Source organism: Polyodon spathula, chromosome 4 (assembly GCF_017654505.1).
Source record: "Polyodon spathula isolate WHYD16114869_AA chromosome 4, ASM1765450v1, whole genome shotgun sequence".
In the NCBI taxonomy this organism is placed as follows: domain Eukaryota; kingdom Metazoa; phylum Chordata; class Actinopteri; order Acipenseriformes; family Polyodontidae; genus Polyodon; species Polyodon spathula.
The window spans coordinates 86,272,065-86,288,462 of record NC_054537.1 but is presented as its reverse complement, the minus strand read 5'-3'; the positions used below and the strand labels follow the sequence as shown (position 1 = coordinate 86,288,462).

At 37.6% G+C, this 16,398-nt stretch overlaps 1 protein-coding gene across 4 annotated transcripts in view; it reads right to left on the bottom strand.

Moving 5' to 3' along the window:
* Nucleotides 1-16,398, bottom strand: part of vps50 (VPS50 EARP/GARPII complex subunit) — a 175,181-nt gene that overhangs the window by 62,898 nt on the left and 95,885 nt on the right. For all 4 annotated transcript variants that reach the window (XM_041248891.1, XM_041248892.1, XM_041248893.1 and 1 more), the window contains 4 exons: nt 15,448-15,538; nt 12,518-12,694; nt 3,552-3,670; nt 1,199-1,305 (listed from right to left, as the gene is read on the bottom strand). In XM_041248891.1, coding sequence (XP_041104825.1) covers nt 1,199-1,305; nt 3,552-3,670; nt 12,518-12,694; nt 15,448-15,538 — 494 coding nt within the window. The remainder of the gene's footprint in view (nt 1-1,198; nt 1,306-3,551; nt 3,671-12,517; nt 12,695-15,447; nt 15,539-16,398) is intronic.

Sequence of the window (16,398 nt, the reverse complement as noted above, 5' to 3'; positions counted from 1 at the left end):
CAAGAAAGAAGCCATTACTCAAAAAGCCTCATCTTAAAGCAAGTATGGAGTTTGCAAAAAAGCACGTAGATGATACTGCTGACATGTTGAAAAAAGTTTTGTGTTCAGACGAGACAAAAGTCCAAATTCCAAGCGTTACGTCCGGCGCAAACCCAACACTGCACATCACCCAGTCAACACCATCCCAACTGTCAAGCAGCATCATGTTATGGGGATGCTTCTCTTCAGCAGGGACTGGGAAGTTTGTCAGGATAGAAGGTAGAATGGATAATGTAAAGTACTGGCGAATCCTTGAGGAAAACCTGTTTGAGTCAGCCAAGACTCTGAAACTGAGGAGAAAATTCACATTTCAGCAGGGCAATGCCCCGACGCACAAAGCCAGAGCCACACTGGAGTGGTTGAACAAGAAGAGAATTAATATTCTTGAGTGGCCCAGTCAAAGTCCTGACTTGAATCTAATCAAAAATGTATGGTGAGACTTGAATATTGCAGTCCATCAACGATCCCCAACAAACTTATCAGAAATGGAGCAATTTTCCTGTAAAGAAGGGGCAAAAATGTCACCATCAACTGCAAAGATAGCAGAGACGTATCCAAAAAAACTCATCGCAGTAATTGCTGGAAAAGGTGCTTCTACCAAGTACTGACTTAAGGGGCTGAATACTTATGCAACCAGTACATTTCATTTTGTATATATTATTTGCAAGTTTTGCTGACATTTAACCTCCTCCTCATATAATAGTGTTCAGTTTAACCACTACAGCTTTCTCTCTCTCTCGCTATATATATATATATATATATATATAGAGAGAGAGAGAGAGAGAGAGAGAGTTCTGCTACTACAAAATAGCAATTTAATTTAAAGTTTAGAGTTAAATTATGCAGCCAATTACAAAAGTAACAAAGACAAAGACTGAAAAATGGCTTTGAGAGGGGAAAACTGCCAACGATGTTTGGAAGACTAAAACATTACCCTCAAAAAAGACATAAAGCAGTATATTTAAAAACCAAATAGTACTGCATTGCTGTGTATGTCTTGCCTTACAGTAATAAACCAGAATAGTGTTATATAAAGTGTAAGTTATGAAAATTGAGTTTTCAACTATAATTATATGATAAATTAAACTATAGAAATGGTACACCTTATGGATGGTCATTTCCATCCCCTTTCGGTTAATGATGAGACTGTCTTACTCACCAACAAGCCTGATTATATTCAAGGTAGTGTTCGTCAAGATGGGTGCATTCACCTTATTAAGGCTGTAGTCTGACTTCTTCCTGCTCCTGAGGGTATCTCGAGACACACTAATTGCAAAAGCAGAAACATAATTACAACAGGCCAACTGATAAGGCTAAAGGAGTCGCAGGGTGGTGGGAAATTCATGAGCTGGTTCAGCAGTCAAAGGCATAAGGCTACAGCTCAGTTAATTTGTCAAATTAATTTCAACTTGCATGCTAGGCATGTGGCTGTTAAGTATTTTAGTTCTGTCAGTTCATCTGACAGGCTGTAAAAGGAAAGAAAAACTGTTAGAAAAAGAAAGCACCGAACTATGACACATCAGTCAAGAGATTATAACTGTTGTATAAGCATTTTAGAAAAAAGAAACCAAAGTCATCATAAGGCCTATTATAGAACAATTACCAGGAGATTTGAAAGTGTTTAACTAGCACACTTTCTATTTACCGTAAATACTGCATTGCTTGCTTAAGTAGGAGAAACATGAACACTATTAAAACTAAAGCGTGTTTTTCCTAATCCGAAATTATTGTGTGTGCTGAAGGGGGAATACTCGATAACTTTGGCTTTCAAGATGTTAATAAGTGTTTTCAAGTATAAATGTCTGTCGGGAAAGACTTTTCAGGGTCACTCTACATCATGGTGTTTACTATGCATAACACATTACCTGCTAAACAAGAAACAAATACTGACTTTGCTACCTGTGTATTGTACTTCAGTTCGTGCAGGTGCTATTACTATTACTCAGTGGCTTCGTTTAATTCAGGTTAGAGGACTGTAATGTCGTGTAAAGGTGAGAGGAAATAAGAGCAACTGAATTACTACCATCAGTCCGACATTTTGTGAATCAGTAACTGGATTAAAACTAGGAAAACTTACAGTACATACTGTATGGCAGACTGGTATGATATAGGGCATTTTGAACAGATTGCACACAAAGACTTGGGTAGGACACAATATACTGATTAAAACACACACACAAAACACTAGGAAGGATAATAACAATATTCCCATTTTATGAAAACAATAAACAAGTTGCAGATATTGTATGAGTCGTTCATAGTAAGACTTGCAGCACACCTATGACAAACTTCTCATCTGCATATTGCAAGAAGCTACATTTATCACTTCTAAATAAACACAATGCCCAGGCGCTGTTCTCCAAAAAGAGAATGGCTTTATTTCATCCTTTTGAAAAAAAAAAAAAGGTCTTCTTTAAGATTGTAAAGACATCTCCAGATGATAGCTGCTAGCTTTCTGAAAGAATAAAAACTGACAATTTTCCAGCAGCTGTAATTGTTTTTCTATATCTACCAGGCTTCTGAGCTATTTCTTTAGCAAACTGTAATATCAAGGAAGCATACAACATATTCCATTATTTATCTGCATCTCAGCATCATAATGGGAGTTACACAGCATCATTTTACTCTTTTTTCCATGTGTTTTCCCATTTTCAATTTCAAATCACACTTGGATTTACAACAATTTATTAGGAATAATGCAAGCTGCCAAACTTTGTTACTTAAATATGGTATCTAACTGTACTGATAGAAGACCCTAATGATGATGCCTGACTTGTTTAAACACTGAATGGCTTGACCAAATAATCTCACTTGGCAGTGCAGCATGTCTTTTTTTATTGATACTATGTTTGCTAGACAAACACATTCATCACAATCTTTGTGTAAATTAATTTCAATCTAGCGATAAGCCACACAGATGTTAATAGACACATGATTTAACCTTGTAATGAACAATGCATGTAGAAATGACAGTGGCATTTCAGATGGCATCGTTTGTAAGCATGAAGTAAATGAAAGAATCAAAGAAAACTGCATTGTAGTGGCTGTAAAGAGTATATTGAAGTTGTGGTCTGTATCCTGAATATGGCCAGTGGTTAAAACAATGTGGCAGTGAAACAAATATGGAATACAATGATAATGGAAGAATAAAAAATTATAGTTGTTAATCAAAATTTAAGACAGTAACTCAAAGTGTTCGGTTAATCCTACAAAAACGTAAAAAATCACCGGGCTTCAATTATGACATTAAGGCTTTAGTCACTTTCGGTCAGAGGATACTGGCACATTTAGTATACAGTGCTGATGTAACCCTGAAACTATACAGACTTTGTCTGGGAGATAAAGCAGTGGCAACTTTGTAAAATTATTAACACTACAGTGGCAACTGTGGATACTTATGAGGGCTGGGGAAACAGCATTTCTACTGCAAACATTAAATCAAGCTGAAATTTTTAGATATGCAGCTGTCAATAAACTAAATGATGCATGCAATACGTTTAGAGGATGTCTACCTTTTCACAGGAGCGTCTCCAGTTTGCTCATCCACATAGTCTCTCTTGAGTTCTTCTGGGACATCACTGTCACTATCATAATCCTGGTAAGCACACTTCTCCAATTCATCAGACTCATACTGTGGACAGAAACATTATATTCACCCATGCTTAATTACTGCAGTGACCACAATGCTTAGAATAACACTTTACTTCAGTTATAGGACATATATACAGTGCCTATAGAAAGTCTACACCCCCTTGAACTTTTTTTTCACATTTTGTTTTGTCAGTTCCTCAGAGTTTCATGCATTTAAATGAGGATTTTTTTTCCCACTTACCTACACACCATACTCCAGACTGTTAAAAAACAGTTTTTATTGAGAAAAAATGTATATATTAAAAATACAAAACTGAAAGATCATAATTGGATAAGTCTCCACCCTCCCTGAGTTAATACTGAGTTAATACTTGGTGGATGCTGAGCTAATTTAGGATTGCTATTACAAGGGGGGTGGACAATTATCCAACCAAGCTATTTCAGTTTTTGTTTTTAACTAATTTTATACAAATTTCTAGATTTTTTTTTTTTTTACTTGGAAGTTGTGGTTTAGGATGTGTAGATATAAAAAAAAAAAAAAAATATATATATATATATATATATATATTTTAATTATATATATATATATATATTATATAAAGGCTATAAGGCAACAAAAGGTGAAAATGTTGAAAGGGGGTGTAGACTTTCTATTAGCACTTTACATATATATAAATAAATTAATTAGAGGTTGGCACAGGTTTTAAATTACCCGGCCGCATCTCTTTTTACTACCTGGGTATCAATTATTAATTTGAGAAATGCAGAAAATATGATAACACAGTTGTAAGCGTGGGTGTCTGGCTGGCACAATAAAGATAACATTAAGACAAGCTTTGCATTAAGCATTTTCTTAACTGACAGGATATCAAGGTTTTACAGAAAACAATAATACACAGCGGCAAGTACACCTCAATAATAATAACAGTGGTGCCTACTCTTCTCAGGAACTGAATTGGAAAGAAAACAACATAACATCTTGTTGGGTTTATGTCAATGAAAACTCTGTGAATCATTAATAATAATAACCGTGTGGCTTCCAATAAGGAATGCTTTATCTACAGTTATTGCAAAGATATAGTTTATTACCAAAAAGATCAAATAAGTACAAGTCGATGTACAAAGAAAAAACATATGCACTCCAAAATACGTAAGGTGAAAAATACAAAATTACTAAAAATATTACTCACTCACTCATGAAACGTTGACCTGTTTTGTTTTGGGTATATTACAAAATATTCGTGGAGCACATTAAGTGTGCCCGTGCTTCCTCCTTTGAATGAAATACTTCCTTAATTCAGTTTTCTCCTGCTGTGGTAAAGAAATTCCACACAATGCTCCTGTGCTTAGTGCCATGTTTTAAAACAACAGCAGCGGAATATGGTCAATAGATGCCACAAAGAATCCCACAGCATGGAGTGCGTTTAACATTGTATTCAACCTGAGATGATTATTATTTATGTTTCCAGTACTTAAAAAGGTTACACAAGTCTACAGATCTGAAGGGACTAGTTGTATGCGTACTATATGGTATTTAATATGTATCATGCACTTAACACACTCATGTTTGTGATTTGTGACTTTTTATTTATTACTACCCAAAAGAGACCCTGGTACACGGTTCCAGATTTTCTAATCAGGCCTGCCTGTTTGTCTGTCTCTGTCTATACATGCACGTGTGTCAGTCTCACACTTGAGAACACAAGGCAGCTGAGTGTGTTTACCAATACAGCTATGTACTTGGCTTCCTGTACTTCCTTTTTATTGCATCTAGCAAAACCTGAGACCAAAGAGATGAAGTCGTTCTGAATCTTGTTAGAGGTATCCAAGAATGCTGTGGCTATTGACAAGTGACAAGTGAGCCACAGAAAGTATCAAAGAAAGTAATTCCACATAATTACCTCTATTTGAGGAATTGGTGCCTTCATCATGCCCTTGAAAGCCAGTTATTGCTGCTCATTGTGATGTATTATAGCCCTACACTTCTGCTTATCCATCTGAACATTAATCTGACTTTGTCCAAACCTTTTGAGTGTTAGTGGCTTGCAAGTGACTTTGGGAACACTCATGTTTTTGTGCTGAATTCGTTAAGATATCCTAGACTGCTGTAGCCAGTGCTGTTCCATATCACCTTTACCGTACTGAACAAAAGACAGCTCCAGCAGTATTTTTTTTTTTTAAATTCACAGCAACCAGGAAGCCACGGACATCTTTTATAATAAAAATTTTGGAAGTGGCGAGTATATCCCTTCCCTTCCTGTGTCGGTTCGGGTATTCTTGAAAATTGTAACCTAATGGACTACGGTCCTTCGTTGTCTGATTACATTTTTTGTGTATTTGTAAGTAGTAAATCAAAATATTACTTCGATGTTCTATATTTTATTCTCAATTATATGGAGCCCTGTGTTTTTCGCAAATACAAAATAGTACAAAATAAAATGAAATGTAACATATAAAACAAAATGCAAATACAACAGATGCCGCTTATTAGCAACTGCTCGGTTCCCAGCAAGAAGTTGTTATTAACCGAATGTTGTTATTAAGTGAAAAGCCACATTTTCAAATGTATGTATATGGAAAGACGATGTATACTATAGTTGTAGAAACAGCACACTGAAATACACGTCTTGGTTCATTACAGTGTTAAAAAATAAACACCAATATCAGAACAAACAACTGTTTACTAATACTACACAGATGTGTAAAACAAGTATACCCAGTACTGTATTGTATGCATAGTACTACAGCAATGTACTATCAATATCCTTAAAAAAAGTGGTTTACAGTACCTACATTTAATACAGAAGCATCATTTTAAAAGAAGTAGTTGTCCAATGTTGTTTGATTTTTTGCTCCAGCTGTATATCACTCTCAATTTTACAATGCATGAGACAACAGATTTTGAGAGCCAAACGTTTCTGCTACCTGTACTTGTTTAGTACCGAATTCACATAGTGCCTCCAGAATCAGAACTTTATCGGCTGTAGACGTTCTGAAGCCATGATGACAGACGAAAATCAGACTCAATAAATGTACAGCTGCCTTATGAAAACTGATACATAAATAGATGCTGTGATGCGTGTGTGCGATGTATTTGTGTGCGTGCCGTAGCCATAGAAATTGTAAAAAAATATATAAAATAAAATTAAATAAATAAATAGTCAATAAGTGGCAGACAGTTGCTATTATCCAAAATCCATTAACATTAAAGTCTAAGGGATGGGATTGGTAACCAAAAGTTGTCTTTACAGGGTTGCTAATAACCAACATCTACTGTATAAAACAAAATAAAATGAAAAAATAATTATAAAGAAAGCAAAGAATTACATTTTTAAATTGGGAGATTTATACAAAAAATACTTTAAATAAATACTTGCAATCTTCAACGCTCAGCCATTACCATGGACACGGTCTGAAGGGAAATGGAAGCTCTGACTAGCACGATGTATAATCTGGAGCGAGTCTTTTGGGAACTAATTGTGATGGAAGAGAAGAGACGTTTGTTTATAAAATTCCTAAACTGTGCATAAAAATTAAACAACGCTGCAAAGAATTTGAGCATGAGAGGATGTATGCAGCTGACAGTGACAAAATAATGATGTGCAGATTTTGCAAAGGTTGGCTGGAATGGGAATCGAAAGATACTGTTGTTAAGCATGTGGGTTATGTAACACGGGTGATTTAACATGTATATTTGTGTTTGGTCACAGGTATTGCACAATCACTTCACGTGCAGACAGTGCTGAGATTCAACGGAATGATTGATTAGCAATCAAGTCTCGGTACAGCTGCATAAAAGAGTGAGTGTTTCATGCATGCGGTTGGGTGTACATCGAGGAGGAACAGGAGAGAGAGCAGCAAATATAAACTAAAAGATAACAATTGCTACGAATGCTAGTTTAGGCTAGCAAGATACTTGCTGTGTGCCGTGTCTGTGTGTTAGTATGTTTGTTTTGTTTGTTCTGTGTTTTGTTCAACCTTGCTTGTTGTATACTGCTTATACATATATTTAGAAAACGATTGAGAGTGAACAGCCAATCAGCTTCCAGATCTAGCGGGCTTCCATTTTGCATAGCTGCCCGCTGGAACGTTGAAGTGCTTAACTCTGAATTAAATTTTAAATGAATCTGCGCATAAATACCTACTTTTTCCCTTAACATTCTAATCTACAACTAATCTGATAACATAAAAAGCTACTTAAACATTGATACTTTCTGACACTGTGACAGGACACAGTAATTGAAGGCTCAATTCTCAGCTACTGGACAGCAAAATGACAGGAAAGACATGACTGGTCCATAATTCTGTCATAAGCTGGATCCAAACAACACCCTGCCTCAAAACCAGCCAATCAAACATACAACCCTGTTTTAGTTCTTTCCACACCAGCCAATCCACTCCCTTCCAGCTTGAAAGACGCCCCACCTCCAACAACAAGTTTTGAGTCTGGCTCTATACTACAAAGAAAACACAGAAGTCTCTGGTTCCTCCCTACAGCCAGGTTCTTATTAACCAAGCATATATTATCCAGTTATTGTGGAGAGGACCTGTGACTCTCAGAAAGGGACCTCAGCAAATGGTACTGGTAGGCAACCAGAGTGCTATAATAACTATCTAGCTGAGCGGCGAACGCACTGGCTGCATAGGCATGCTTAAGGATCACCTCTGAGACCCGGAACTGCTTGTTATGGCAGGTAGTCTCCACCAACAGAAAATAGGTCAGGCCCAACTTCTCCGCATCATGCACCCTATACAGGGTGTCCATCGACTGGGGAACAGCAGGAGTTGTAGCCGGATGAACCCAGGACGACTGGATCGCAAAGAGAAAATTCAGGTGCACTAGGGGGATACAGGAGATGCCAGTAGGCTCGTCCTCCAAAATCAAATGCCTTGTTTCGCCTTTTGTAGGCCAGGGTGCAGTGGCCCTCTTGATCAGTGGCAGAAGCTCTGCTGACAGGGAAAGCTTAACTGCCAGGGAAGTACTGTCAGATTCCACGTCATCCAACAGGCAGCAATGGACAGCATGTCCTCCTGTGACGCCAATGGGACAGGTGGAGCAAGCGGCGTCGAACATTCACGCAGTAATTCCACGAGGACCATTCCTTGGTGGGAAAAAGCTGCCCAGAGCTTTTCCATCTGCTCCGAGTCCACTGAATGCTTGGAACAGTGACTCTTAATCTTCTTCCTCAGGAGAGTAGAAGGAGAAGGAAGATGAGGAACACCATAGGCTACTTCCCCAGGTGCGTCTTCTGGTCTCCCTTTGCACAAGGCAATGGGGTGAGGATGTAGCCACCTCTAACAGATGGTGATGGGAAAGAACGCTGTGCAGGAGGGAGGGATGCAAAGCGCTCTGTAGAGAGACATTTCTCAAGCGTCCGCTTTGAAAAAGGTGCACAAAACTTGCAGAAACTGCGGTTAGCCAGTGCTTCCTAGGCGTGCTCTGTCCCTAGGCAGGAAGAGCATCTGCCATGCCTGTCCTCAATAGGCAGACTGGCCTTGCATGTCTCGCAGGGATAAAACCCAGGCCTCATGCAAGAAGCAAGCAATACAATGTACAGTATACAGATGTACAGGTGCCGCCTCAATCTGCTTATAGATAGCAACCAGGCGGGTCAAGACCTGAATTAGACTGGTTTAGTACCGGACCAGGGATGTCAGCACAGGTCGGTACCGGGCCATAGGTTGGTGACTTTAACACCGGGTAGGTACAAGAACTGCACTTGGATGGCATTGGAATGGTACTGGTACAGTATAGCTCCACGGGTTCACAGTCACCCTGGGTAGCAATGTACAGGGATGCCCACCTGTACAGGCAAAACCACTCAGTCAGTACCATAGGCAAGACTGAGGGAAGCCTGCTTGTTAGAGGTATTACCAGCCTTCACAATGGTGATGCAAAATCAGCCTTCAAAATGGCAGCAAGCAACCACAACCGAAGCTCGTATCTTGGTCCTGCACAGCGCTTAGTTGTGCGCGTAGTATCTGAAAATAAACAGAAATATATACAAAAGAGAACATTTTCTCCACAAAAAAACAGTACTTAAAACAATTACAGTTAATAATATAAATTAACCCCAGCTGGAGCTATGCAGCCTGAGGGGAGAACAATAAAGTTAGCCGACTTATGTTGCCTGATCTCTGGGAAAGAGTGACAAGCCTCTAGCTACACACGGGGCACAAGGCCGCAGTGGGATGTAACAAATAACAGGCTATAGTACACAATATATGCTAAATTAGTAATACTAACACAGTGTATAATATCGCTTAATATTTGTGTAAACACAACACATTGTGAGCAAAAAATGTGATGGGCAGCAAGTACTTGCCTGAACCAGGCTCTCCTGTCAGGTCAGTCTTGAAAGGAAAAATTGTGCAGAGATCTGTGAGCGCAATGCTTTTATGCCCTCGGGGGTAGGCTACAACTGCGTCACAGGCTCTGCGAGCAGCTTTGATATATCTTATTCAGGTTTCGGGTCTTTCAGAGCTAAATACCCATACGGTAATGGTTACATTTCGTACTTGAAAGGGAACACATGGCACAGTGAAAAGTTTGAGTAAAATATCGGAACGCTGGGTGCTTTGATGGAAAATTGGGACATCTGGTCAGCCTAGTTATAGTTCTGGGAGTGCACATTCATTCTGATTTGGAGGACCCTCTGCTACTCACTTTTGGGACTTTCTTAAGAGACTGCCAACTGTGCTGAACTGAGTGTTAGCTTTGTTTGATAAATGAGTGGGTTTAGTGTTAGTCCACAACTATTTTCACTTGTAGCCTGGGCCAGATTGTAAATCACCCTACCTCCCCACCTAGCCCTTTTTCATTAAACGTGCTATTTAGGCAATAACTCCACAGTGTTTACAAAGAGCAAGTTTATAAACACAGTGTTCTTGACAGGTAATGTATGAGAGGGGACAATTACTGCTGATCATGCTATAGAACCCAAGTTGTTCTCAGAAGTTGTTTTAGCTTAATCTTTTTTTACGTGAGATATAAAAGATATTGTACCGTTATATGTTATCAGTGAAATAGCAATAAAAAATATGGCTTGTATTTTATTGATTTATTTTTCAAAAACTGAAATGCCACTGACTTTTTTTCATTAAAGGGAGTAAAAGGAAAATATGTGGTAATGATCATGAGAATGGTAAACAACTTTCAGAAATAGATAACCTGCTTAACTCCGTGTTTAATTTATTTATTTTTTCCCAGTTTGTTGTGGTTGCTGTTTAATGTTACAGCATGTAACATATGTTGCATCTTAAGGTCAAAAAATGTCATTACTGTATATTGGATATTAGTTTATTGAAAAGTACTGAATGAATGCGTGACACCCTGGCACCAAGTCTGGAAAGAAAGATGTGCTATCTTAAAATAATCACATAAATGAAATACAACTGGTGTATTGGTTAGTACGGTTATACCTTGTTACACTGTATTAGTTGTCTGATAACACCATTCTACAACATTTAAAATCTTACATCCTCAAAGAGTTTAGTTTTGAGTGAATTAATAATGTATGTGAAGCTGTGCATAATCATTTGCATTGAGTTTTTATGAATAGATATTCTTGGGGTGTGCTGACAATGAAATGGCTCATCAGTAGGCTTACTGATTCAAGCTGTCTTTCAAGCTGTCTGTATTGACTCAATCATTTCTACAAACATTATTAATTCAGAAATTATATATATATATATATATATATATATATATATATATATATATATATATATATATGTGTGTGTGTGTGTGGTGTATGTGTTTATATGAGCACACTTCATACTAAAACTGTATCACACACTATATGTTAAACTCCACAATGAGTCTGTGGCCACTTGTACTAGCATTTTGTACAGTTGTTTTTTGCCTTTGCTACATGTCATATTACCTTTTACTGTTTTTAAGGTAAGCTCTTGTTTGTACATAGTTTAAAAGATGTGATCATTTACATACACCACCGGAAATAAAACACCGTACTTTGTGTATATTTGTTTTGTAGATTATAAAATAATAATTAATAAATATAGGATTCTGTTCCAAAAAGTAAACAGTAAGATGAAAATTAATAAAAAATTAAACTATTACAAAAAACAGTGGAAAATTACACATGGCAAGTAGATGTAAAGTCCTAACGAACACAAATAACCCTTAAAGACTCTCACATGTTGAGTTGTTCTTTCACTTAAAAACATTGGTCCCTTTCTCCTTTCTTAATTATGGATAAATGTCAAGCCTATTAAAAGGCGACAGAATGAACTTCAAAAAGCAGTAAAACTACTCCACAACAGTTTAATGATATTTACCTGATAGCTAAGGTGGCAGTAAACTAAAATAATTAGGCTCGACAATTATGGCGTATGTAATTACCTTTGCACATACTCAATGCTAATTTGTCATTGCTTGGCTAATAATGCATGTCGAGTGGAGAAAAGTAATTAATGTTCATTTAACTACTATAACTAGAAACAAAATAACATCTAAGTTAATGAGCGCCTAAACCTTTCATTACTCTTGTACTGTATGGAAAATGTCATGGAAAATGTGATCATGTATATACAGAACTGCTAAATGAAGACGAATCACGATGGCTCATTTCTTAATACCTGGTCATGCAGCTGACTTTTACTTTGAATCTGTTATGAATTTACATTTTATCAAACACATTTTATACACCAGCTTCACATGGGAAGCAGTAAGACTCCCATGGCACTAACGTTTATCCCAGATGTAATCAGCCTGGTAACAAAGAGAAGAAAGTGAAGGGTGCAAATGCTTACAATTCCTGAAGTTTTTCAGATACTAATATTTAGCACTTTCATTAATGATATACCATATTGCTCTGTGAATGGAAAAACATTTATTTTGTTCTTGAAATAGAGCCTCTCATACCCCATTAGAAGCCAGCACATCTTCTGTTTCCTCATCTTTGCTCTCTGTCTGCATCTCGAATGGATTTCCTCCATTATGGTACTGTTCAAATAGAGACACTGCTGCTGTGGATGTTGTGGCGGAGTGCTTGCTAGGGGACACTGAAGGAGAGCGTGACTGGCCCATGAATTTGAATTCCTGAAAGCAATAAATTACCAGTAAGATAAAAGTCCTTCAGAAAATACTGATATTACAGCACTTTTGGATTATATGGAACAATAGTTATACAGTGCAAACCAAAACAGGAAACAGCTGACAAAAACCAATGCTGTTTGATCAAGAGACCTGTAAACCTATTATGTGGCCCATTGAGACGTGACTCTTTTTAAGTACCCCTAACATCTATACTGATTTTGAAGTATTACTGTAACTTTAGTTGACTTTATACACAATATATCTGAATCCCTCATACTATTTTCATTAAAATGCATATTAATCCCTTTTAATTATTGTATAAACCGAGTCAATTTATGATAAATCATGTATTTGTTTGACAGTTATATGGAATGCACGCTGTATAAGATGCTGTTACTTCACATAAGCGTTAATCCATATTTTGGTACAATGACTATTATGTGCTTTACTTTTGCTGTCATTCCTTTTCTTTTCAAGAAGCTCATCGCAATTCCATTGATTTAATGAAGTGTATGTCTCCTTCCATTGATTTAATGAAGTGTATGTCTCTTTCCATTGATTTAATGACGCGTATGACTCTGCTGTGACCACATTCCGCACCCCCCACCAAAACTGGGCTGATTTTATTAATTCCTTCCTGTTCCTTGTCCAGTGAATTCTTCAAGTTAGTGGCAATAGACCATACATTTCATTCAAACTATCCAAACCCCTTCCGGACCCAGGATCATCTATGAAAACCCATCAAAGAAACAAGCATTTTGCTACCAGACTGTGATCTTTGACTAGTATGAAAAGTATACCCCCGCCCCCAATGATACCACTAGTCAGAGAACTGGCATTTGATTGAGAACATCCCATCTAAATGCCCTGATGTAGAAATAGTGGTTTACAAAGTAGCAGTATCAGAAGTTGTCAGACACCCTCAAGAGCATTAAAATCTGAGGGAAATACAGGACACATACGACATGTGAGAAAAGCTGTGGAGATCCATGCCTTGGCTATAATTCATCAAGACGAAAGGAAAAGTGCCCTCATACCTGGCAAAACATACAGGTGACCTACATTAGTATACAGAAATGGACAGAAACCCTTTGCATTGGGCCTCTAAAAATTAAAGCTACAGCTGGGTGAAGTTGGGTCTGCTTGTGTTTATGAAGAATGAAAGCCAAAAATCTAAACTAGACATTCCCACGTGACATTCTGACAGAGAGCGAACGAATCCGAATCAACAATCTCCCTCTCGACCTGTGAGAGCACTGTACAACACGAACTGAATGCTTGGGCAGTTCATTCCAGGGTCAGTCAGAAGCCGGCCATTCAAGAAGGGTGCGGTGTCATTGTGCCACGAGTCATTGCCCTAGTACGGTGAGAGCAGTTTCAGTCTTGAATTTGAGGAGATGTGATTGAACTAGCAATCCGACTGAACTAGGACGCAGTAATCGACTCCTTTGTTGTGGTTAATGAGCAGAAACTAGGACTGTGAGATTGTGAGAAGTGTTTTTGTTTGATTCGTAACTGTGTTAATTTGTCTTTGCTAGACGGTTAATACAAGTCCGGGAGCTGGCACTTCAAGCCAGCGATAAGCCCAGACTGCACTGCACTGAGCTTGTGTACAAACAAGCACCACTGTTTAAATCCCTGCACCTGCGCCTAGAGCACACGGTGTCCGGAGACATGTCTGTATCTGTGTTGTGACCCCAACCCCTTGGCTTATATGCTGGCAATACCAATAGCTGGGTACAGCCAGCATTATTATTTCATAAAGACACCATTAAAAATAAAAGGAAAAGATCTTGAACTGTGAATTTTGTGTTTGTCGTTGTCTGGAGTACCTGCATCACCCCTACACCTATGCACTGCGACCCACACTTTCACATACATTTCTGAACTTCAACTGCAATGATAAATGTCAGGATGGCCCCCTCCATCACACCACCTGACATGGACTGACTTTTCTTTAAGCAAGTCCCAAACCTTAATGGGACTTGTGTTAACTACTGTACCATTTACTTTTTTACTGTTATCCAGTTCCTTCCATATCCCATCAAGGAGGACCTTTTGTGAGATCACATACATGTTCCAGAAGCAATCAGACTTTATTTATTAATACAGACTTCCTCACATCCAAGGTTTTCTGTTTTAAAATTAAATGTTATCAGAAAGTGTCAAATCTAGAGAGGAACCTAGCGTATCTGAAACTCGGTGTGAAAGCAATCAGAAACTTAATATTTTTGTCTCCATTTGATCATATCCCAGTTTCCTACTTTTACCAACAGGCTGAAACAGCCCACAATCAAACACTTTTCAGCCAGTTGTTTTTCCAAAATAGCTCTATAACTGTACATCTGTCATTAACCCCTTTACCTGTCACCCAACTCACACACATCATGATTGCTTCTACTGTTTCCATAATGTAAAAAGCAACACCACAACATTTTTCTTTCTGTCCTCCAGAAGCATCATTAAGCTTGTATAAAGTACCAACTACACAATAAATATAGTAGGCAGGTCAGTATCAAATGTAAATGCTTTGACTTTGATCACCACTAATCGCAATTCCCACCATCTTATACCATTTCTTAGAACAGGTAGGAAATATTAGTTATCTTAACTAGTTTTATTCTTGTTGTTTTTAGAATGATGTTGTATAACATGTTCTGTTTTTTAAAAACTCACTGTGCCCACTGTGGCTTCAACAGACCTTTCAGAAAGGTTTTCAGATTGTGTATTATAAAATTATTCATACTTCTACTTACATGTAGCTGCACAATGCTGAAGTTCGACTTGACAGGGCAGAGTTCCCAGGTTTCATTTTCTAAGAACATTCTGAGCTCCTCGAGGCGTGTTCTAAAGGGACCACAATAAATATAGCAGATTGAAGTCAGCAGTGTCTATAACTAACAGTAATTAGTGACCCATTAACATTATTGCTGGCTCTCCCTCAACAGGTAATTTCTCTGACTTGCTTTGTATTCATTTTGTTATTGCACTAGACAACATCCACGCACAGAAAAAGGCATTTAAGCTACCCGACCACATACTTAATAGTTCATTTAAATTATAATTTTTAATAATTCTATTTCTTCTCAAGCAAGTTTTATTTATGTTTTAATTATTTTTTTTTAAATTACATAGTTCCCTACAGAAAAGCTACAGGGGTCAGTATTTTGATGACAAAACAACTGTGTGAGTGATAATCACCCATGTTTGCTGGAACTGCTGATAGGCATTTGGTTTTGGGCTGTCAACCAAATAACTGAAATGCAAAACTGAACCTAAAATTATACAAGAAAGGAAACTCCAATACTGCTGTCAACTAAGCATGGCAAAGCAATCAAAATGTTTGTGATCCGACAACAAACACTGCTGACCTGCACGTTTGCAGTTTTCAAAAAAAGACATCATACCACTGAAAAAAGTATGGAACTGGCAACAAATTAGTAACAAGCATATCAGGGGTACAAGGAACATCAAATACTGTCAATTCTATGGCATGCTAATGCTGAGCCATATTTTCATATTCATTTCCTGGCAGTCACAAGACCAGTGACTGCAAAACCTCTTTGGACAGAGTTTTTCATGACCTTTCCTTATGAAAATACTGTAGATGCTTATTAGTAATAATTATGAAAATGATTATATTCACCTGAAATATTATTAATCTTCCTGGTTTAATACATAGACTAAATTATATGAATGGTGTGAGT